The 22991-nt window shown below is 38.7% G+C and overlaps 1 protein-coding gene across 1 annotated transcript in view; it reads right to left on the bottom strand.

Moving 5' to 3' along the window:
• med14 (mediator complex subunit 14) overlaps positions 1–22991 on the bottom strand; it is an 81628-nt gene that overhangs the window by 53521 nt on the left and 5116 nt on the right. Inside the window, exons 3-14 of the mRNA XM_080203848.1 lie at positions 19563–19668; positions 17376–17549; positions 16471–16600; positions 16089–16217; positions 14834–14941; positions 13808–13940; positions 8219–8369; positions 7077–7188; positions 6591–6716; positions 4735–4813; positions 4416–4575; positions 3666–3866 (exon numbers count right to left, since the gene is read on the bottom strand). Of these exons, the coding sequence (XP_080059974.1) occupies positions 3666–3866; positions 4416–4575; positions 4735–4813; positions 6591–6716; positions 7077–7188; positions 8219–8369; positions 13808–13940; positions 14834–14941; positions 16089–16217; positions 16471–16600; positions 17376–17549; positions 19563–19668 (1609 nt within the window). The remainder of the gene's footprint in view (positions 1–3665; positions 3867–4415; positions 4576–4734; positions 4814–6590; positions 6717–7076; positions 7189–8218; positions 8370–13807; positions 13941–14833; positions 14942–16088; positions 16218–16470; positions 16601–17375; positions 17550–19562; positions 19669–22991) is intronic.

Raw genomic sequence — 22991 nt, 5'->3', positions numbered from 1 at the left:
AGAAAAAAAAAACGTGCACGTCCCAGATCTCGGACGTTACAGGCAATTATGCTCCTTTTCCTTCGGTCTGCTGTCTTCTTGGTATGATGTGGAGATGCCAGCATTGGACTGGGGTAAACACAGTAAGAAGTCTCACAACACCAGGTTAAAATCCAACAGGTTTATTTGGTAGCAAACGCCACTAGCTTTTGCTGCTTCTTTGTCAGATGAGCGGGAGTTCTGTTCACGAACAGGGCATATAAAGACAAACTCGATTTACAAAATAATGGTTGGAATGCGAGTTTACAGCTAATCAAGTCTTAAACGTACAGTCAATGTGAGTGGAGAGAGAGTTAAGCACAGGTTAAAGAGATGTGTATTGTCTCCAGACAGGACAGTTAGTGAGATTTTGCAAGTCCAGAGGATTACAGATAGTGTGACATGAACCCAGATCTTGGTTATCAGTCTCTGCTCAGCAACTCTGTGCTGTCGTGTGTCATGAAGGCTGCCTTGCAGAACGCTTACCCAAAGATCAGAGGCCAAATGCCTGTGACGACTGAAGTGTTCTCTAACAGGAACTGCAGTCTTACCTGGTGATTGTTGAGCGGTGTTCATTTATCCGTTGTCGTAGTGTCTGCATGGTCTCCCCAATGTACCGTGCCTTGGGACATCTTTTTCTGCAGCGTATCAGGTAAACTATGTTGGCTGAGTTGCAAGAGTATGTACCGTGTACCTGGTGGATGGTGTTCTCACGTGAGATGATGGCAATGATCCGGCACGTCTTGCAGAAGTTGTTGCGGCAGAATTGTGTGGTGTCGTGGTCATTGTTCTCCTGAAGACTGAGTAGTTTGCTCCGGAAAATGGTCTGTTTGAGATTGTGCGGTTGTTTGAAGGCAAGAAGTGGGGGTGTGGGAATGGCCTTGCTGAGATGTTCTTCTTCTTGGTAGCTACAGTTCACCATGTTTTTTTCAGTGGGGTTTTTGTACCTCAAGTATATCTGTTGCAAATTATGTATTAATTTCTAAATGCTACCCTCTGCTTGTCTTCTATATCTTTTGGCATAGTTTCCTATAGCTTCTTAATCCTTATTCCTGCTTTAGGCAATCAACTCTTACTGTGCCACATTCCTTAAAAAATATTATCGTGGTCTGTTTAAGTCCTGCAAGAACTATTTAGACTCGAACCTGGATTGCCATCTGCTGAGGTTCACCCATGTCTTCTGGATAGAGTACCCTGGAATATCATTCTGATACAATCTCTTTACTGGCCATCAAACAGGGATTGGCCATTGTGCAGCTGCATAATACAATCCAGATAAGGTAGCATTATGGAAGGGAGGATTAAAATTGTCCCTCAAACCACTCAATTCCTTTTGCACTTTGCAGGCACAAGTGGCAATATTTTTCTTTGGAAAAGGGGGAGAAGAGGAAGAAATTTGTACTGAGGTGGTTTATAAAGACTTCCAAAGAGGTATTGATATTGGGAAGGGGAAAAAAAAATCATCATCTTTCAAACAGATACAAGTTTATGCAGGGCTCAATCTCAGTTATAAGTAATAGGCCTGAGTATTCCAAATAGTTTACTAACATAGCAATTATAGGCAACAAAGCGAGTGGAACAAGATGATACCTAACATTTTATGGCTGTCAATTAACTATTGTCGAGCTCATGGAGGTCAATTTTAACTGCAATACTCAACATTCACCACAGGATGGCAGTGTAGCAGTACACTTCTCAGAGAACGAGAGCAACGGACATCTTAGTAACAGAATCTTAAGCATGGAAGAAGGTCATTCAACCATCATGGCTGTGTCAATTCTTTAAAAAGTTAGTGAGTTTGTCACAAGCCCTAGCTCTAACTATCACGCATATCACAGAAATTGTGTTTTGTTGTCCCTGTCAACATCAATGGGAATGAAATAGAAAGGGTCGAGACTTCAGGTTTTTAGGTGTCCAGATCACCAACAACCTGTTCTGGCTCTCCCCACATCCCCCACCTCTATGCTGACACTACAGTTAGGAGAGCCCACCAACGCCTTTACTTTCTCAGAAGACAAAGGAAATTTGGCATGTCAGCTATGACTCTCACCACCTTTTACTGATGCAGCATCGAAAACATTCTCTCTGGCTGTATCACAGCTTGGTATGGCTCCTGCTCTTTCCAAAACTGCAAGGAACTACTAAAGGTCATGAATGATGCCCAATCCATCATGGAAACTAGCCTCCCATCCATTGATTCAGTCTACACTTCCCGCTGCCCTGGCAAAGTGGCCAGCGTAACAAGGACCCCACACACTCCGGACATTCTCTCTTCTACCTTCTTCTATTGAGAAAAAGATACAAAAGTCTGAGGTCACATACCAACGGACTCAAGGACAGCTTCTTCTCTGCTGTCATCAGACTTTTGAATAGACTATCTTGCATTACGCTGATCTTTCTCTACACACTAGCTATGACTATAGCACTACATTCTGCATTTTCTTGTTTCCTTCTCTATGAATGGTATGTTTTATTTGTATAGCATGCAAGAAACAATACTTTTCACTCTATGTTAATACATGTGACAGTAATAAATCAAATCAAAATCTGTTCATTAATTCCCCCCCCAGCACCACATACAGGTTGCACTTCTCGGGGTTGCTCTGCTTACCAGCCCCTTCTAGATAGTGGCAGTATCGATGCAGGTGCACCTCCTATACCTTCTGTTCAAATCCACCATAATATCCATTTTTTTCTACTGATCATACTGGTCTTCCATTGTCCTTGATTCTCAGTTTATAGCTTATGGTTTTCTCCTGATTTTCTTGTCGCTTGGCTCAGTTGACAGGATACTCAGGCCTGAGATCTTTGAGAGTTCAGGACACACTTTAATACGTAGCCTGCACTGATACTTTAATTCCACACTGAGGGAGTGCTGTTTTGTTAGAGGCACCAACATTTCAGTGAGACTTTAAACCTGGGCAAGTGGACAAGTGACAGTTCTACCGTGTGTCCAAAGTTCCTACTCTAACTACAACGAAAAATGTTAACTGACTATTGATCCTGTCGCTGTTTGCTTTAACTTGTTTTGCATAAAATGACTATCATATTCACCAATATACTACCACTGATTGCACCTGAAATAATTATATAAAAACTGCTGTGCAATATCCTGAGACACAAGTACAGCACCATCGTGAATACATCTTTTTTCTCCTTTGTCACCACTCCACTCAAGCATAAATACCTATTAACTTGACTCCCAAGCAGAATATGTAAAGTTTACAGCCTTATTATGTGATCTTTATGCTTTAAGTTACAATTCTCTCATATTATTCGAGTTGAAATTAGACACCCACTTATATAAACAATTTAGTTTGCACTGAGCACCACATTATATTCTATAATGCAGCTTTCAAAATGTGATTGTGCTGCATTCGCATCTTAAATCACACAGCTGAGTCATTCTAATATTTGTCTTTTAAAATAAAAGCAATTAAGTTTCTACTCACTGTATGTGTTTTAGTCTTTCTTCATAAGCATAACAAATTAAAATACATAGGGAACAAGCAACTTTTTCATCTCATTACTTACAGAAATACAATGCACACTAAGTTGTTTAAAAAGTCTCGCATATTAATTGCATTTAACATTCTGTAATTTTTCAGTCAAAGGTCATGGCCTTCATTTTAATACAAGATCCAAACCTTGTGCTTATCTCCAGCCTTGGCCTGCTTCCCAGTTTTTGCATCCAGTACTAGTTCCTCAATGTTTGGTTTGAACTGTTGCAAAAGTAGTGCAGTGGGAGGACAGTCGTCTGGATCTGTCAGCCCGTGACTTACAGAGAGGAAATGGTATTTATATTGTAGCTCTATGGGAAAGCCTGGCCTGTCTAACATTTCGACAACCTGAAAAAACAAAGCAAAAAAATGTTATCACTTGATATCCAATAAGTACTGCAGAGTAAAAAAAACTTGGCCCATTACATATGGTAATACATCATTTGATTGAAATAAGATACTTAATATTCACTGAGCTTAGCACTTGACAGACAGAAGTGCTTCAGGAGATGGAAGAAGATTTTTAATTGTGCTTGCTTGAATTTGCATAAGTAGTTAGAAATAATATTAAGAGAGGCCTGGAAGTACGTCAGGTCTGGAATAGGTGGGCAATGAGAGCGATTTGGAAATGAGGAGTAAACATAAGTAAAAACTGCTCAGAAGATCAGAGAACATCTGTGGCGAGAAACCAAATTATTGTCTGTGACCCTTCATCTGATCAAGCAAAAGTTAAAAATGCAATGCAGCGAAGGAAATACTTAATCGCATTAAAAAATATCCTTTACAAATAATAACACAACTGATGACTGCTAGACGCTAAACATTCGAGACCTCTGAATGATTTTGTAAACAACTTAGTTCCAACTAAACAACGCTTTATCAATGAAACAAACTTACAATATAATACTGAGGAAGGCGCGTTAGCTTGATGAATAGTTTGTGTTTTGAGAGGTTTCCAACTGGATGAGAGGAAAAGTTTGAAAGATGTAACGTCTCACTGCAGACTGTGGGAAGGTGTTTCATAGACTGCTTGCATCTTTGTTGTCCAAGCCAAAACCTGGAGGGAAATTTTTTTCTTGAAATCAAGGGTACATTTGAAATATTGCCCAGAGTTGACAGGATAAATGTGAAAGGATAGCTTTTTATTTCTTTTCTAAGCTGGTTCTTACTTCCTCCCTTTTATTACCCTGGAACAAAAATGGTATTCCATACTTACTTCAGCTGTTGAAGCCAAGGAATAATTCGCTTCATCTCATCATTGATGGTCTTTTCAATATCATCTAACGTAGTTTGGTCTGATTAAGGAAAATAGCAACACAATATTAAAATACAAATTACAAAGAATTTAGACAGCATAGGGCAACACAAGGGAAAATGGGGATCCAACATCAATACAATTTTGAATTGATGTAACATTTTATATACATGCCTCGCGGTTAACATGTTTGCTGATTTAATTCCTGCTGTGCTTGATGTGAAATCTAAATTACCTATAATGGCACCTTCATAACAAAAGTTCTAGATTGCAGCACAGACCACTAAAATCTTTATGATTAAGATGTGACATCTATGTCTTATTTTACAGCTTATAACACTGCAAAGATACGACGCATCGCTCTTGAAAGTTCACATCACTGTTGGAAGTCCATGGCAATTATTGTCAGTAACAAAATGTTAACACCGCTTAAAGTTTAAAGTTTTTATTAGTGTCACAAGTAGGTTTACATTAACACTACGATGAAGTTACTGTAAAAATCCCCTAGTCGCCACATTCCAGCTCCTGTTTGGGTACACTGAGGGAGAATTTAGCATGGCCAATGCACCTAACCAGCACGTCTTTCAGACTGTGGGAGGAAACCAGAGCACCCAGAGGAAACTCATGCAGACATGGGGAGAACATGTAATCTCCACAGAGACAGCTACCCAAGGTCAGAATCAAACCCGTGTCCCTGGTGCTGTAAGGCAGCAATGCAAATCACTGTGCCACCGTGCTGTGCACTTAATACACCACACGCAACTTTCAGGCTGATCAGTGAGATGTAGCTCATCTACCAGATAGTTCAGATAATTGACCTTTAAATTTAACTTCATAGCCTTCATAGCGAGGGGGATTGAATATAAAAGTAGGGAGGTCTTGCTGCAGCTGTATAGGGCATTGGTGAGGCCGCAGCTGGAGTACTGTGTGCAGTTTTGGGCGCCGCACCTGCGCAAGGATATTTTGGCCTTGGAGGGAGTGCAGAGGAGGTTTACTAGGCTGATACCGGAGTTGAGCTATGAGGAGAGGCTGAATAAACTAGGCTTGTACTCGTTAGAGTTTAGAAGAATGAGGGGAGATCTCATTGAGACGTATAAGATGATGAATGGGATGGATAGGATAGAGGTGGAGAGACTCTTCCCGCTCAAAAAAGACAGTAGGACTAGGGGGCACAGCCTCAAGATAAAGGGGGGGCGTTTTAGAACGGAGTTGAGGAGGAACTTCTTCACTCAAAGGGTGGTGAATCTCTGGAATTCTCTGCCCGTTGAAGTGGTGGAGGCTGCCTCGCTAAATATTTTTAAGAAGCGGGTTGATGGGTTTTTGATAAGAGAGGGGATTAAGGGTTATGGGGAGAGGGCGGGAAAGTGGAACTGAGCCACGACAGATCAGCCATGATCTTATTGAATGGCGGGGCAGGCTCGAAGGGCCAGATGGCCTACTCCTGCTCCTATTTCTTATGTTCTTATGTTAACATCATTGAAACTTGTGCCAGTTAAATAATTTTTCTAACTGAAATAATGAACTTTTGTTTGAAATAAGCATTGGGAATTTTTTTTTTTATAAACTCTTGCATGGATACTAAATCAAGTTTTCTTATTTAGCACCCATGGCATGACATTAAATTTTCATTTCTACGGCAACACCTGTCACCACACTTGTCCCTCCCCCTGCCCCCAGCCGCACACCAACAGGCAACATAAAATTCCAATCACACGTTTTATATTCCAGCTGTTTAGATCCCACCACTCAACAAAGAAAACCTTAGCATCTTAAAATTTTGTGCTCAAGTTCACAGATCACTTACAGATTGCACCTACCAATTCCATATAACATAGGTTGGAACATTCCAGAATGCAGGTCCACAAAAATGTGAAGACACTCCGATCGACCACAAGGCTCTAAGATAGGAATAACCAGTGTAGGCAAAGCTGTCTCTATAAAGGCTGTGTGGGTAGAGCAAAATAAAAGTGAACATAAAATCACAATTCATCATATTTCTTTGGTTCTCGTCCTATTCATTATTTTCACAGTTTATGTTTCTATCTTGTAATGTTGAACAGACAATATGGATATTCTCATCCATCTATCTGTCCACAGTTGAGAAGTCATCAAAGCATTATCACACAACGTTGCAAGTGTTCATCGAATTCAATCTCTTTCACATTCAACAAATTCACAGAACACAGCAGAAATTTGCAGAAGGCTCCAGTCATGCAGGAAAACAATAATTCCACTCAAACCTATGAAAAGGTAATGCTGTGAAACAATAAATTGAATATTTTTTAAAAAATTATTCAACATACAGTTATCATTTGGGTTGTAGCTCTTGAGAATTGCTTTCAGTTCCTGCAGTTTCTGATGGGAACGTGCATGGACACTGTCAATCAAAAGCTTCTCTACCGATAGGTGGTCAACCTGTGGAAACGGCAACATTGATATTAGAAACATCAACACAATACTGCTTACTGTACATCATTTGCTAAAGTTTATTTAACATCAGTACAATTACAAATGATTTAAAAGAAGTTGTTCTTCACACAAGTAACTGAAAATTGAAATGTTACTTTTTTTTAATTAAATATCACTCGACCTTTTCCCCCCAAGCCACTAAAACTCTTTTTAGACAAAGCAGTATTTCCTTGTCAAGAAGGCTCTTCAAAGCTCTGACTAACAGCACTTCAACAGGCCACTAAAGGAACAGGAACAGCTCAGGTAGCAGCAAAATATGTGAGGAAATAATCATGCCGATAATCATAGAATCCTACAATGCAGAAGGAGGCTGTTTGGCCCATCAAGACTGCACCGACCACAATCCCACCTAGGCCCTATCCCCATAATCCCATGCATTTACCCCTAGCTAGTCCCCCTGACTTTATCATGGCCGATCCACCTAACCCGCACGTCATTGGACTGTGGGAGGAAACAAACACAGACACAGGGAGAATGTGCAAACTCCACACAGACAGTTACTCAAGCCGGGAATCAAACCTGGGTCCCTGGCGCTGTGAAGCAACAGTGCTAACCACTGCAACTATGTGGTAAGGAGCATTGTATCATCAACGCAAGAATCACACTGAAAAATGTTGGGGTTTTTGACACCAAAAATATTTAAAACCTTTCCACACAACTTTCTCCCAATTCATTAAAACACAAATATGTAGTAAAAACAATCCTGAAGAACATTTACACACAGTATTAATAAAGTAAACGATATTGCCACATACTACGTTTGACCACCAGTTAAGTTTCATTTAAATGCAGATTTTCCTCAAAAGGATGTACCACAATAAATAAGTTTTCATTTGTTGACGACACAAATGAAATATAAGTACAGTAATACATATTGTATAATATCAAAGGGAATATTTATAATATGTACTAGAGCACCAGAAGATCCAAGCTGGAAAATGAACAGGAGTTTGTAGACATGTAAACATCCTTTTACCTTCATTGCACGTTCTATTAATTTAGAATCGCAAGCTGGTAATGGGGGGTCATGAGATATCTGTAGGGGTTTTGAACAGTCACTCTCATCGATCTTTATTAAGACCTTGTGTACAGAAGCACTGCCAGTCTTTCTCCCCAAGACTTGTTGGCTAGAAACAAACAAAACCAACCAGTTAATCATAGAAAACTGAAGTAAAAACAGAAGGTGCTGGAAATACTCAGCAGATCTGGCAGCATCTGTAAGAGAGAAACAGAGTTAACATTTCAGGTCTGTGACCATTCATCAGAATCATGCAAACTATTACCTTATATAATGGCCAAGATCCAAAAATTACATGCTTGATAAGTAGCCACTACAGCTAAATTGCAGTCAGAATGTGATCTTAACAAAGAAAAAAATCAATGAATTTGTGAACTACTTTTAAGTGTATCTATTGCTGTAATGAAGTCAAATATTAACAAAAAGCTTCCCAAAACAGCAATGAAATAAGGAAGTATCTCTGGGTTGTTTTAGTTGAAGTAGGGCCTTGGTTGAACACCTCCTTGGAAATATGGCATTACCTCTCCTCAGCAAGGCACGGTCAGCTTGAGTCAATGGTTCCTGATCTATGGATGGCTTAAGGAGAACAGGCTGGCCAAGAATGGAAGCCAACATAGCCAGAGAAAGTGCACTGAAAGTCTGCACTTTATTAAATTTTAGAGACTGAGTGCACTTAACATTATATTCAAAAGGGAATGTTTACAATAATTAGTTATACATCAGAGATGGATTTGATTAGTCCAGCGTTTAGTAATGAGCAAGAACTCAAATATCTGTGCTTTGCTAAGGCTGTCCTTTTGGAGATTGTGTTGCTTCATAATTTCTTTTTTGATTTATCCTTTGTCTCAGTTTCCTTGAAAATTAGAAATTTGCGTTACAGGCTGCTGTAGTAAAACAGAAAAGTGCAGTGAGGCTGTATTGGTGTAGTCGCAGGTACTCACCGGGTAATCAGCATCTTCTTACAACATCAGTCTGTTAGTAGATCAGGTAATGCTTGCCTACATATAGATATTTGCACTGACCCAAACTTCAAATTGATGTCTTCCAAAAACCAAGCTCCAGTTATTGAGCCAACATGACAATGATATTTAATGGTTGATAACGTGAAGAACTGAAGCGTATTTTTGAAGTATGAAATGATGGTTTGCCAAGTAGCAGAGATGAGTTAAGTGGGAAAAAGGACAATAAAACATTTCCAACTTGGACAGGATTTACATTTTGTGGTTCTGATAAAAATCTTTGACTGTAATGTGTTGTTTGTGCTGAAATTCTTGCTTAGGATAGCATGAAACCATGCAAACTAACATGATTGGTGGCCAAAAATTCTTCCCTCAATGAGAGGGAATCAAAACCATAAGTTTTTTTTGTTAAATGAACGTAAGCTGCCCCTTAATTTTAGTTTGACAAGAACTTGCAGGGACAAGTATATTTTTGGTCAACTCTAAGTCAACATATCACCATTATTTCCATGCACTCCCAGATTTTACTGAACTATTTAACTGACGTATTTGTTAGATTTAATGAACTTAACATGTTTCAGTAAAGTTAAAACCTGTAACATTATCATGATTCATGATAAAATATAAAACATTGCCAAAAAGCTGTTATGGAGTATACATCGTGATGCAAGACACCAACTGTACTTCTAAAATTACCTACGTTGTAAAGGATTGTATAATAAAGTTAAAAAGACAAAAAAATTGCCTAAGCATGAACTCAGCAGCTATACAAAAGAAACAAACGAACTGCAAAAATTTGTTCTGTAATTGAAATCAGGTTTCAATAGACTTTGCGGAAAATTTGATTGACAGTGCTGGGGACTGTTCAGAGACACAATTTTAAGGTCATGCCTCTTGATCAATTCTGGTCCACAATTCAAAAGAGATGTTAGGAGTCCAGGTATGTAGATTATTTCTCAAGGACAATTACAAATGGGCTACAAATGCTGGCCTTGCTAGCAACGTTCACATCGCATGACTGAATAAAGCAGGTACAGAACATAATCAAAAACATTAATGGAATGTTGGTCTCTATACCTAGAGGGCTAGGATACAAGGGGGAAGAAGTCATGCTTCAGCAACACAAAGCCCAATTTAGCCTACACCTGGAACATTGTGACTTGCTCTGGGCACCACACTCAGAATTACAATTGGAAGGAGAGATTACACAAATTCAGAGTTTAAGGCATAATTTAATCAAACTTTTCAAGAAAATAAGGGAAACAGTAAAGCCGACCAAGAGAAATTATTTCCACTGTTGGTACATATTAGGGTTCTTTCAGGAATGAAAATTGGAAATAATTCTTTGATTTGATACACACACAGTAATAAAAGTTTGAACTCTCTTCTGCAAATGGCTGCTGGTGCCAGATCAACTGTTAAATTGATAACTAAGACTGATGGATTTTAGTTAACCAAAGGTATTAAATGTATACATGACAAAAGTGGATATATGTTGAGCAGAGGTGTCATAATTTCATTGAATGGTGAAACTGAAAGTAAATGGCCTACTCCAGCCCTTAGTTCCCTGATTTGAGGGAATGAGAAATACGCGTCCAGTTTGTCTCAATGCGTGTATGTTAGACACGGTATTTTCTTTGCATCAAAGCAGGTATAGAAGCAGCTTGAATATAAAGACTAACTCACGTTCCAAAAATAAACTGAGATTTCACAAATCATGCACTACAAAAAGGGCCCATATGACTCACTGAAATAGAGGTAAGTCGTTGTCATTTTATGTGCATGTTCAGGCAGTTGCATATGGATGATACTGTGCTATTTGCTTGCTTTCTGTCTTAAGCAATATGTTTTGGAAGCTGAGAAAATAAATCCTCTTGTTCTTAGCAAAAACATAGATGTGCAGGTGAAATTAGTTGAAGACAGTAGTGCAAAGTAAGCGACACAGCAAAATCGGCAGCACATTTTGCATCAGGGCTAATTTTGTCCATTCTCGTGAATAGAAAAATACATGGGGCCCGTTTTAGCTTAGGCTGCTAATTAGCTAAATAGTCCATTTTGCGATACTATTGAAGACCAATTTCATTCCAAATTTTTCTCTAGAGTGCAACAAAAAGAAAATCTGGGAACTTCTGCCATTGATTATATGTTCAAGTCCCTAGAGTGGGATCTGACCTGATAAGCAGTTGACTGAGGTTAAAGTTGACCACTGAATCAAGCTGCCAGAACACATGAAATTTCTTGGCACTGGATTATCATTCATAAACATATGCTGGAGAAAACAAAATTCCTGTATCAAGGTTGTCTAATGATTACCATATATACTCATAAAAGTCAAGTTTCTAAAACTAAATTTTTAGCCAAAGGGTAGGGGTGGAGACATTTACAGGAACAGTAGTTATGTGGGGTTGAAACCAGGGCAAGTTTGACTTCATTAGCAAGTACAAAGAGTTTGCATTTTTTGGCTAGAAGTCAGGCATCAACTTGTACATGATAAATGAAAAACTATTGATTTTTTGGCCACAAATTGGGAGTCAACTTTTAATCGAGATTGACCATAACCCGAGTATATGTGGTAACTGACTTAGAGAAGCACAAACGCTAATGACATCAGCTTACACCATGTACGTAAGTGAAAACAAAGCAGGGTATAAATGCTGACCAACCGTGCAAGGTTTCCTTACATAAAAAAAGCAATGGAAGCATTGATTAGCTTATTAGTCCATCTAAGTTAGCGGGAAGTGCACTTCCAGTTTGTAACCAGCACTATCTAATTTATCGAAGAATCCATCATGTCGAGTAAATGCATGGCATATTCATAACTATTAAAATGTGCACTTTATCCAGCGTGGAATCTTTTGAATTGACTTTGTCCATTTTAAAAGAAAATGTACTGTGACAGAGAGTCGCCAAAGGTCAGCTGACCTAATCTCACATTCAAGAAACTGCACCACAGTCTGGCTACGCCCCAAAGCAGAAAAATGGACATTCCAAACAAAAAGAGTTAATTACATACATCTTAAAGAGCCTCAAAAGGCATTCCTGAATTTTAAGGGAAGGTTTGGTGGTATTATCATTGGACTGTTAATCCAGAAATTCAACCAATGTTCTGGGTACTCGGGTTCAAATCCCGCCACGGCAGATGGTGAAATTTTAATTCACTAAAAGATATCTGTAATTAAAAACCTACTGATGGCCATGAAACCATTGTCAATTGTCAGAGAAGCCCATTTGGTTTGGGGAAGGAAATCTGCCGCCCTCACCTGGTCTGGCCTACATGTGGCTCCACAGCCACAGCAATCTGGTTGATTTGCAACTCACCTCCAAGGGCAACTAGGGACAGGCAATAAATGCTGACCAGCCAGCAATGGCCATGTCCCACAAACAGATAAAACAAAAATGAGTCTTTTGAAGGAAAATAATTGTCATAACTCATCAAGATTGTCTTAAAATAATAAAGTGGGATGTGATGGATCAAACTTAAAAATATTATTATATTTGGTAAATAAACTACAACCCTGAGGGGTGATCTGATGGGGTAGCCTCTACCCTTTTTAATTTTTAAATGCTGTCTGCTGAAAATTCACAGAAAAAAGGTGGTATAATCTATGTCTGAGAAATATCTGAAAGCTGTAACATCTCTTAAAAACCTGTTTCATTTTCAAGTCCACCAAAACAGCAACTAACCTTCAACGAGCGACTTTGCAACCTACAAAAAGACTATCACTTCTAGAAAGTCCGTGTGCAACCTTGAAATACAACTCTGGCTGCTGAATTTACCTAAGCTGCATTTCAAGCATAAAGACAACCTTCCATCAATCCTGCACCATGCCTTCTCCAAAACAAAACAACCATTCAAATTACAAATTATTTATTTTCTACATAACTTTTGAATGTGCACCATTAACTCCAACTGTATTTCACTTGATTGTGACTAAGTGAGTGCTATAATATTAGACTTTAAGAGGGTGTAGTTAAATAAACAATCTTCTTTCTTTCTTTAAACCCACAAAAAGTTTGCTGATGGTTATTCAAATCACCTTCAGGGTTTTAAAAAACCATACACATATCTTCCTCTCAAAAAAATCACCAACAGTTGCGAAAAGGACCAAGATTTCAGTAGTTCCCTTGATCCCACCGGTAACAAATGAGGAGCAAAAATATAACAGAGGAGGGGGGATTCTCTGGCCTCCCCACGATATGATTCCCTTGACGGGAGATGCACACCATTCGCCTGTGATCAGATCAGATCTTCTGGTCCCGCTGCTGTCAATGGGATCTCCCATTGGCTGCACCCCACGCCACCAGGAAACCCGTGGTCAGGGTGTGCTGTCAGCCAGATCAGAAAATCCTGCTGGTGTGAATAGCTGTAGAATTCAGGCCAACATTTTAACAATAGTTCATTAACTACTTTGTATCTTTTCAGTTAAGACTTTATGCATTACTCAAATCTAGTTCAGTGACTAGAAATTTTTTTTAAAAATCAGGCTTAATTATCTCAATGTTTTCTTGTTTGTACCTAATAATTCATTCCATTATCTCCTGGAAACCTTATTTTGCAACATCTATAACACAACTATGATTTACTCACTTCCAAACAACCAAAGTCAGGCACTTTCCAGGTTGATACCGCTCAACTTGAACAAGATCGCCCCAACGTTCACGTATTAGCATTTGTGCCTGTGAGTGTAAAACTTCCAACTGCAGTGACAAACAGAATGAATCTGAGATCAAAGGTTAAGGAACACTAATAAGAAAAAGATAACACAGTGGAGGGGGGTGGGATAAGAGGTGCAATACCTCAATACTCTCATATTTAGTAATACTATGGAAAAAAAACACACAATATTTGTACAAATATCGCAAGTTTGCGTACAATAATGATCAACCAATGGGAGCACAGCATTTCAAAATAGAGGGGAGTAGAGAAACAAGGAGGACCATGAAATGACAACTGCAGATACTGTAATCTCAAATTTGAGTTTTATAAATACAACATTCCTATTTGTTGTCTATGAAATCAATTGAATTATATTAGTTTTTCAGTTTACAAAGATTCGCTGATTACACAATAAAAACGTGCAAATTTTGAATCTAATAAAAAAAAGCTATAGAGAATACACCTGTCAAGTCAACTAATGCTGCAGTACCTGTAAAGTCACCTACCATTGAAGGATAAGTCAGAAGTTAATGCATTTGTGTGTTTAATTCAGTAACAGCATTGAAACAGAAGAGCTCAATGCAGACAAATAAATAAATACAAATCCTGCAAAATTGCTGAATAGTTGTCAATGTTTTTGGAAAAGACACAGTCATGCAAATATACATGTGTTTTTTTTAAATGAATTTGTATAAACTTGTCTATGTGTTACTTCTGTACATAAGATCGTAACCTTCTTTGAAACAACTGTGATCAGTTGTTCACAGTCGTGGATAGATTTTGTTATGACATAGGGTGAACATTAGTAGTCACTTCATGAAAGTTTGAAAGACTTCATTGTTATCAATTTTCACCAATTCATATTACATCAATATTAACAATGTTTAGTGACAAGCACGTAGCTCATTTTTCCCTCAAATAAGTTGCTAATAACCTATCCCTTAAGAATTTGGATACGTAAACAGTTGTACATATCTTGCAGAGGTTTCTCATCAGCAAACAGTCTGGACTGCACCAGCCGGTGGATGAAGTTAACCTGCATACTATGGACCAGAGCACGACCATCTGAAATAGCAATTTTAGAAACATTAAAAACTACTAGACAGACATTGCATCAACATTAAAGCTATCTGAAGTTTTTGAAATGGCATGAGAAATTAAAGTTATTAAACCATTTGAGCTCACTGTGGTTTGTTTCAAGTCCTAATGCTGTGAATGTTCAAGAATATTTCAGAAAGTAAAGTCAGTTTTCAGCTAATCTATGAAATACAATGACAATACAATGAAATACGATGTCTAACAGCAATAAAGTATTTAACCTCAAGAGAAGTAGAAATCAAATGCCAAATCATTTTTTTGTGGTATGCAACAGGCTATCACTTACAATGTCACCAACAAGCATTAAATGAGTTTAGTGTTCAACTAAAATGATCAATTTTAAAATTGGTAGATAATCTCCATAGAAAGGAAACAATTGAACAAAGGAAATAATTGAAACATAAATTTTGAAAACTATAGATACTGACAGTGGAAGAGAAGCAGAATGGTTGTTTACCAAGAAAATTTTACGTTAATTATTGAAACCAGCACCAACCAGACCAAAAAAAAACTTTTGTTTCACAAAATCTAAACCACAAAAGGTGGGCTGCTGAACTGCAAACACTGCTGCCTCACAGCACCAGGGACTCGGATTCGATTCCTGGCTTGGGTCACTGTCTGTGAGGAGTTTGCACGCTCTCCTCATGTCTGTGTAGGTTTTTCCGGGTGCACCAGTTTCCTCCTACAGTCTGAAAGGCGTGCTGGTTAGGTGCATTAACCTGGACAGGTGCTGGAGTGTGGCGACTAGGGGAATTTCACAGTAACTTCATTGTTAATGGAAGCCTTACTTGTAATTAGTTATTAAATAAACTTTAAATAAAACTTTAAACAGTCTAGGAGGCTTTCCAGCAGATACAAGCATCGAATAAAAAAAATTATAATGCTTTGCATCTAAATTATATTGGTTTATTTGTAAAACTCATTGTTTCTAAAAAGAGTGATATGTTGGCTAGATACCAGGTAATTGTTTAATTTTACTAGAATGGAGAACAACAAAACCATGAAAATTATTAGCAAGTAATGGAGATGTTCCAGACTGTGTTTTAGTGTAAAGCTGTTATTGACAAGACTACTTTTAGTGCATATTTTTGGCTCATTCTGGAACACAAATTACCTCCCGTTTCCTTATCTTCCACTAAAATTTCCAGTTTGAGTAGCCGCCAGGGAATTTCAGGATCATCACCCATTACCGTAAGCGTGGCTTCAAATTCACCTTCAACGCGGAATTTCACACGTCCATTGGCTTTACAGAAAGGACAGGAATTTAAACATTTTGAAAAATTTCTACTATTTCACAATGTAAGCAATTTAAACTTGAATCAAAAATGAGATAATGCTTATGATCATATTGCATTTTACAATGGTAGGTTCACTGACACAAGACAGAACTTTACAAACATTTAAGGACTTAAAAGGCCAACAGCTTTGGCTGCCTACAGCAATGATTCGTCGATACTTGTACCACATAATGAAACCAAACTATACAAAATTCTTACCAACAGTAAGGTTTGCCAATTGTGGAGGCAGGTCTGTTGTCACTAGCCGGTGTCTTAGAATCTGATTAAGCTGATGAAGTGTGGATTGTTTCTCACTTTTTGTTATTGGATTTGGAGGAATGATTTTATCCTGTTGGCGATAGGAGCAACATAAATTTCAGAAATGATCATAATTTAATTAGAAGTCACATTCTAGGATTTAGAATCTAATCTTCGATATAAATGTTAAAAATTAGTTTGTTGTATATGCAAATATAACTACCCACAGAAGTGTCATCACTTAAGTTAGTTTACATAAAATATCGTACCTCTGCATACAACTGTGTGAAATGACTAAAGATTAATTCTGCCAAAATGTGCATCACCATTAATTTTACTGAATAGGTTAGCTCTGCAGAGGAATTGTTTATTTAGTTAGCTGTCATTTTTCCCAACATCATGGAATTTTATTGTCTGGAGCTTTGCATCTTGGTCTATTCCCCGTTGTTCCTTTTTTTCCTTTTTCAACTATTCATATACAGTCCTGGTAAAATCAGAGATTCTGCTTTGTGGGGTTTCTGTTAGGGTGCTTAATCTCCAAAAACATGTATAAAATATTTTTAATCTCTCTCTTCATTCTTTTAGTGCTGTTTTTAATTTATGCCCACTGTTACAAATTCATTCAGTGTAAACAGTTTTTCCCTTTTCAGTCTATCAAAATCCTTCTTTATTCTGAAGTCAAACCAATTTGACCAGCTGAGTTAAAAATATCCTTAGCTTATGAGCAGCTAGAGAAAAGCAAAACAATAAAGTTGGCTAATTTAAAGCAAATCAGAAGTCAAAACAAATGAGTTACAACACAAAAGAACTTGACTATAATAAATAAATCACAACTCTGTTCTCATGATCGTAGGCCAGTAGCTCACCCGAATACATGTAGGCAAGCGAGGATATGACCCTGTAGTTAGAACATCAATTGCAAATGGAATTGCAAAGCTTGGCAGGCGTGCATGAACCAAAGCATCTCTTGCTAATGATGCCATTCGATCAGCAGTGTCCACAAAGATGAATGCCTGCTGATCCAGGAAATTTGATATCATCTATATGCAAAAAAAGAAAAAAAAAAGTTGTGATGTGCATTGAAATTGCATAACATTGAAAATAAGTCAGTAAGTTATCTATTTGTCACAAGTAAGGTTTACATTTACACTGCAATGAAGTTACTGTGAAAATCCCCTTGTCGCCACAGTCTGGCACCTGTTCAGGTCAATACACCTTACCAGCACATCTTTCAGAGTGTGGGAGGAAACTGGAGTACTCGCAGGCACAGGGAGAACATGCAAACTCCACACGGGTACTGGCCCAGACCAGGAATCGAACCTGGTTCCCTGGTACTGTGAAGCAGCAGTGCTAACTACTGTGCTACCAAGCCGCCCACAAATATTAACAAATCTGAAGTAAGGAGCTGCTCCCATTCAATCCAATGATGTCTGAAGTCACTCAAACACAATTAATTGGGTTGTCTCAAGTAGTCTCCAGTAAGGAATTTAATAAGTATGGAACTTGAAAATTCTTTTGATATCCAAACAAGTTGCAGCCCAGTTAAACTTGAGAGAAGACAAGTAAAAAGACTCACCAAGACACTGCCCACTTGCAAGGATATTGGCCAATTTATAAACTTTCAAGGAAGTGAAGCTTTAATTCTCAGAAAATAAGGATAAAAGAAATGTTGTATTATATTGTGGCCAGGATCACGACATCACTTGTAACTGCTAACTTTGGAAGATTGGTTGGCACACAAACATAAAGTCTTGAATAAGAATGCTTAATTGACATTTTTATTCTGGTCATCCCCACACCCAAACTTACATAACTAATTTTAATACTGAAAGCTTTTAAAAATCTCAATGATCAAACTTTTTGCAATAGACTAAATATGTAAAACTAACTGACAGTACCTAATGGAATACACGTTCATTTTACCAAAATTCTTTACAGAGCAGATAATAATCTGGTATAAAAGATATTAACTATCAGAACCTGGAATTTGAAACTTTGCATTCCCATGGCAGCAAATTTAATTGGAGACTCAATCACCCAAAATTTTCTCTCACATTTTCTTCAAGTTGGTTATAGAGTGCTAGAGGAGGATAACAAAAAGGACCCAAAATGTATTCTCAGCCAAGGAGGGAAAAGACAGCCTTGTATTTATATAGTACCTTATTAGAAGTGTTGTTAACTTAGATGGATCAATGACTTTTGATCTGCTCGTCATTATTATACAAGTAAATGTCACTGCTAATTTATAAACAGCAAGGTTCTACAACAGCAATGAACTGAATGATCAATGAGCCTGTTACAGGTAACACTGTTTGAAGGACAAATATTCACCAAAACAAGATGAGAGAGTCATTGAGGCCCTACAATACAGAGGAGGCCATTTGGCCCATCAAGTCTGCATCAACTCTCTGCCAGAGTATCTTATCTAGGCCAAATCCCCAGGATTTCCCTGCTTTTCTTCAAAGTGCAATGTGGTCTTAAATATTGGTTTAATGACTCAGTTGAAAGATGGCACCTTGGATAACGCATCACTTTCTTAACATTACAGCCTCAATTGTGCATTCAATTCCTGGAGCTTGAAGCTATAACAATGAACCTTCTACCAGCTGAGCCAAGCTTACTTACAGCAACTGGATTCTAGTGCAAAGATTGAGACAATTCATAGAATCTCCACACAGCAAAAGAGTCCACTCAGTCCATCGAGTCTGTATCAACCCTCTGAAAGAACACCCACCTAGGCCCAATCCCTGCCATAACCTCATAACCCTGCACATTGATCAATCCATCTAACCGTCACATCTTTGTACTCTTTGGGATCACTCTAAGATCGTTTGGCTGTTATTAAAGAAAAGCTAAATTTAAATGGACATTAACTTGTGACGTACAAAATATGCATCCAAACATTTTGACAAATTGTGATCTTCTATATGTGATACTCAGTGAGCAAAACACAGAGTAAATTCAGACAAAATAACCATTAAAAAGCCACATGTGATTCTCCTTACTTTAAGGTAAACATCCATCTAGTAATAATTGGATCTTAGCGTTCTTACCGCACACTTTTCCACCTTTCCAGCATTACTTGCCCATTTCACCAATGCTAGCAGACGAACAAAGAGCTGACGTGTTCGACTAGCAAACTGAACAATTTCAATTTTTCTGTGAACAGAAGCAAATATACTTAAGTTTTTTTCAAATTTCTTACAAGATTAAAGCACATCTTTCATACAAGTATAAAATGTCTTTCATACAAGTATAAAATTAACTCACAATATCCCTTTCTGGATTTTTAAACCAACTGTTCGTTTTTTTTTTAAGAAGTACATTAAATTCCAATAGTTAAGCAACTTGATATTACACATCAAACATTCTGTCAATATGCAAATTGATTTACTATCAAATAAACTGGTTGAACTTTAACCTGGTGTTGTGAGATTCCTTAATACGCGAATCAACAGCAACTCCGATAGCTACTTCTCTTTTTTGGAGAGTTGTGTAGCAATCACTCCATGTCTCTTATAATAAAGATACAAGATTAGTTTCAGATCATTCTGTAACATCACACATTGAGGGTTTAAAGCAGTCGAACACTTCATCAGCCTTTAGCTAACTATTTCAATAATCACCCCTAATCTTGCAAACTGTATTGCTGAGCAGTAGCCAAGTGCTTAAGGTAGTGGACTAGTAACTCAATCTCAGCATGAAAAATTTCATAATTGCACTCAGTGAAGCTGGTAAATTGCGGGCCAGTACTTGGAAGTGGCCATTGAAACCACTAGAGTAAAATATAATTGGCTCACTAATGTTTTATCATCCTATGCGGTCTGGCTTACGTGGGACTCTTCTCCCATATCACATTTTTTAAACTTAATTCAAGGGACATGGGTTTCACTGGCTGGCTCAATATTTATTTCACATGTTTAATTGCTCTCAAGAAGTTGTTGGTGAGCTGTCTTTTTGAACTGGTTTGGTGAAGGAACCGCCACATATTTCCAGGATGGTGGATGGCTTAGAGGTGAACTTCTAGGTAATGGTGTTCCCATGTATCTGCTGCCCTTATCCTTCTAGTGGTGGTGGTCAGGGCTTTGGAAGGTGCTGCCTATGGAGCTTTGTGAGTACTTGTAGTGCATCATGTAGATGGTACACACTGCTGCCACTGTTCGTCAACAGTGGAGGGAGTGAATGTTTGTAGGTGGGGTGCAAATCAAGTGGGCTGCGTTGTCCCAAATGGTGTCAAGCTTCTTGATGTTCTTGGAAGTGCATTTGCCCAAGCAAGGGAAAAGCATTCCATCACACTCCTGACTTGTGCCTTGTAAATTATGTACAGACTGTAGGGAGTCAGGAGGCTACTCGTAACAAGATTCCTAGCCACTGACCAGCTCTTGTAGCTATGATGTGGAGATGCCGGCATTAGACTGGGGTAAACAAGTTAGAAGTCTCACAACACCAGGTTAGAGTCCTAGCTGGAGCCAATACACATCTCTTTAACCTGTGCTTAACCCTCTCTCCACTCACTTTGTCTGTACCTTTAAGACTTGATTACTTGTAAAGACTCACATTCCAACCATTATCTTGTAAACAGAGTTTGTGTCTGTATAATACCTGTTTGTGAACACAACTCCCACTCACCTAATGAAGGAGCCCGAGACTCAGAAAGCTAGTGCTGGCAAATAAACCTGTTGGACTTTAACCTGATGTTGTGAGACTTCTTACTGCTCTTGTAACCACAGTATTTATATCGCTCGTCCAGTTGAGTTTCTGGTCAACGACGACCCCCCAGGATTTTGATATCGAGGGACTCAGCAATGGTAATTCCACTGAATGTCAAGGGACAATGGTTAGCTTCTTTCTTTTTTGGGATGGTCATTGCCTGCATGAATTTTATTTGTCACTAGTCAGCACAAGCCTGGATATTTCCAGGTCTTGCTGCATTTGGATGTGGACTGCTTCAGTGTCTGAGGAGTCACGAATGATGATGAACATCATGCAATCATCAACGTCAGCGAACATCCTCACTTCTGACCTTATGATGGAAGGAAGGTCATCAAGGAAGCAATGGAAGATGGTGGGGCCGAAGACACGATCCTGAGGTACTCTTGCAGTGATTTCTTGGAAATGAGATGATTGACCTCCAACAACCACAACCATCTTCCTTTGTGCTAGTTCTGAGACCCACTGGTGAAGAATTCCACACACACACACACACACACACACACACCCACCCCACCCCCCCCGCTCCCCCCCCAATTTCTACTGGCTCCAGTTTTGCTCGGGCTCCTTGAAGCCACACTTGGTCAACTGCAGCCTGGATGCCAGTCAATCTCTCCTCAACTCTGAACTTCAGCTCTTTTGTCCACATTTGAACCAAGGCTGTATTGAGGTGAGGAGCTGAGTAGCGGAACCAAACTGAGCGCCAGTGAGTAGGTTACTGCTAAACAAACACCACTTAATTGCGCTGCTAATGAACAAAGGGGGCAGTGGCATAATGGTATTGCTGCTGAACTCGTAATCCAGAGACTGAAGATATTATTCTGGGGCTCGGGTTCAAATCTCACCACAGCAAATGATGAAATTTGAATTCAATGAAAATCTGGAAGTCTAGGGGATTTTCACAGTAACATCATTGTAGTGCTAATGTAAGCTTACTTGTGACAAAATAAACTTTAACGATGACCGTGAAACCATTATTGATTGTTGTAAAAACCCACTAATGTCCTTTTGGGAAGGAAATCTATCATCCTGACTCCAGATCACAGCAATGTGGTTGACTCTTAAAAGCCCTGGGGGATTGGCCTGGGGCAATAAATGCCAGCCCAGGCAACGATGGCCACGTTCCATGAACAAATAATTTAAAAATTACATTACTTTACTGATGACCAAGAGCAGACTGATGGGCATTAATGGTTGGATTGTTCTACTTTGTGTGTACAGGACATAATTGGATCACTTTCCACATTACTGAGTAAATGCCAGTGGAAAGGCTTGGCTAGGGGTGCAGCAAACTCTGGAGTGCAAATATTATTGCCAGATCATCATTAAAGCCTTTTTAGTGTCCAGTGCCTTTGGCCATTTCTGGCTGAAGAATGGTGTTGCTGGGGCAGAAATGGATGATCCATTTGGCACTTCTGGTTGAAGATTGTAATTGCAAATGTCTTATCTTTTGCACTAGTTTGCTGGACTCCACTCTAGACACGTGATTCAGTAACCTCAGGGCAACAAACACCGGCTTGCCAGAAGTCTCCTATTCACAAGTCCTATATAGGGAATCTTACTCAGAAAAAGATCACCAAGTAGGTGTACTTTGCAGAAAGGAACAAACAGACATATTGTCCAGGGGGAACCACTTGACAAAGGGGTGATCAATAAGTGCATATAGAAAGGTGACAAAGCAAGCCGGTGTGCTATTTTCAGCAGCTGCTGTCAGTCGTTTCAGCAATGACACCAATCCATGAAGGGAAATTTAAATATGCACAGTCAGGGTT

The sequence above is a fragment of the Carcharhinus amblyrhynchos genome, chromosome 15 (genome assembly GCF_965287045.1).
Source record: "Carcharhinus amblyrhynchos chromosome 15, sCarAmb.v2.hapA, whole genome shotgun sequence".
In the NCBI taxonomy this organism is placed as follows: Eukaryota; Metazoa; Chordata; class Chondrichthyes; order Carcharhiniformes; family Carcharhinidae; genus Carcharhinus; species Carcharhinus amblyrhynchos.
The sequence above is the reverse complement of the archived record's forward strand: the minus strand, read 5'-3'. Positions and strand labels throughout refer to the sequence as shown.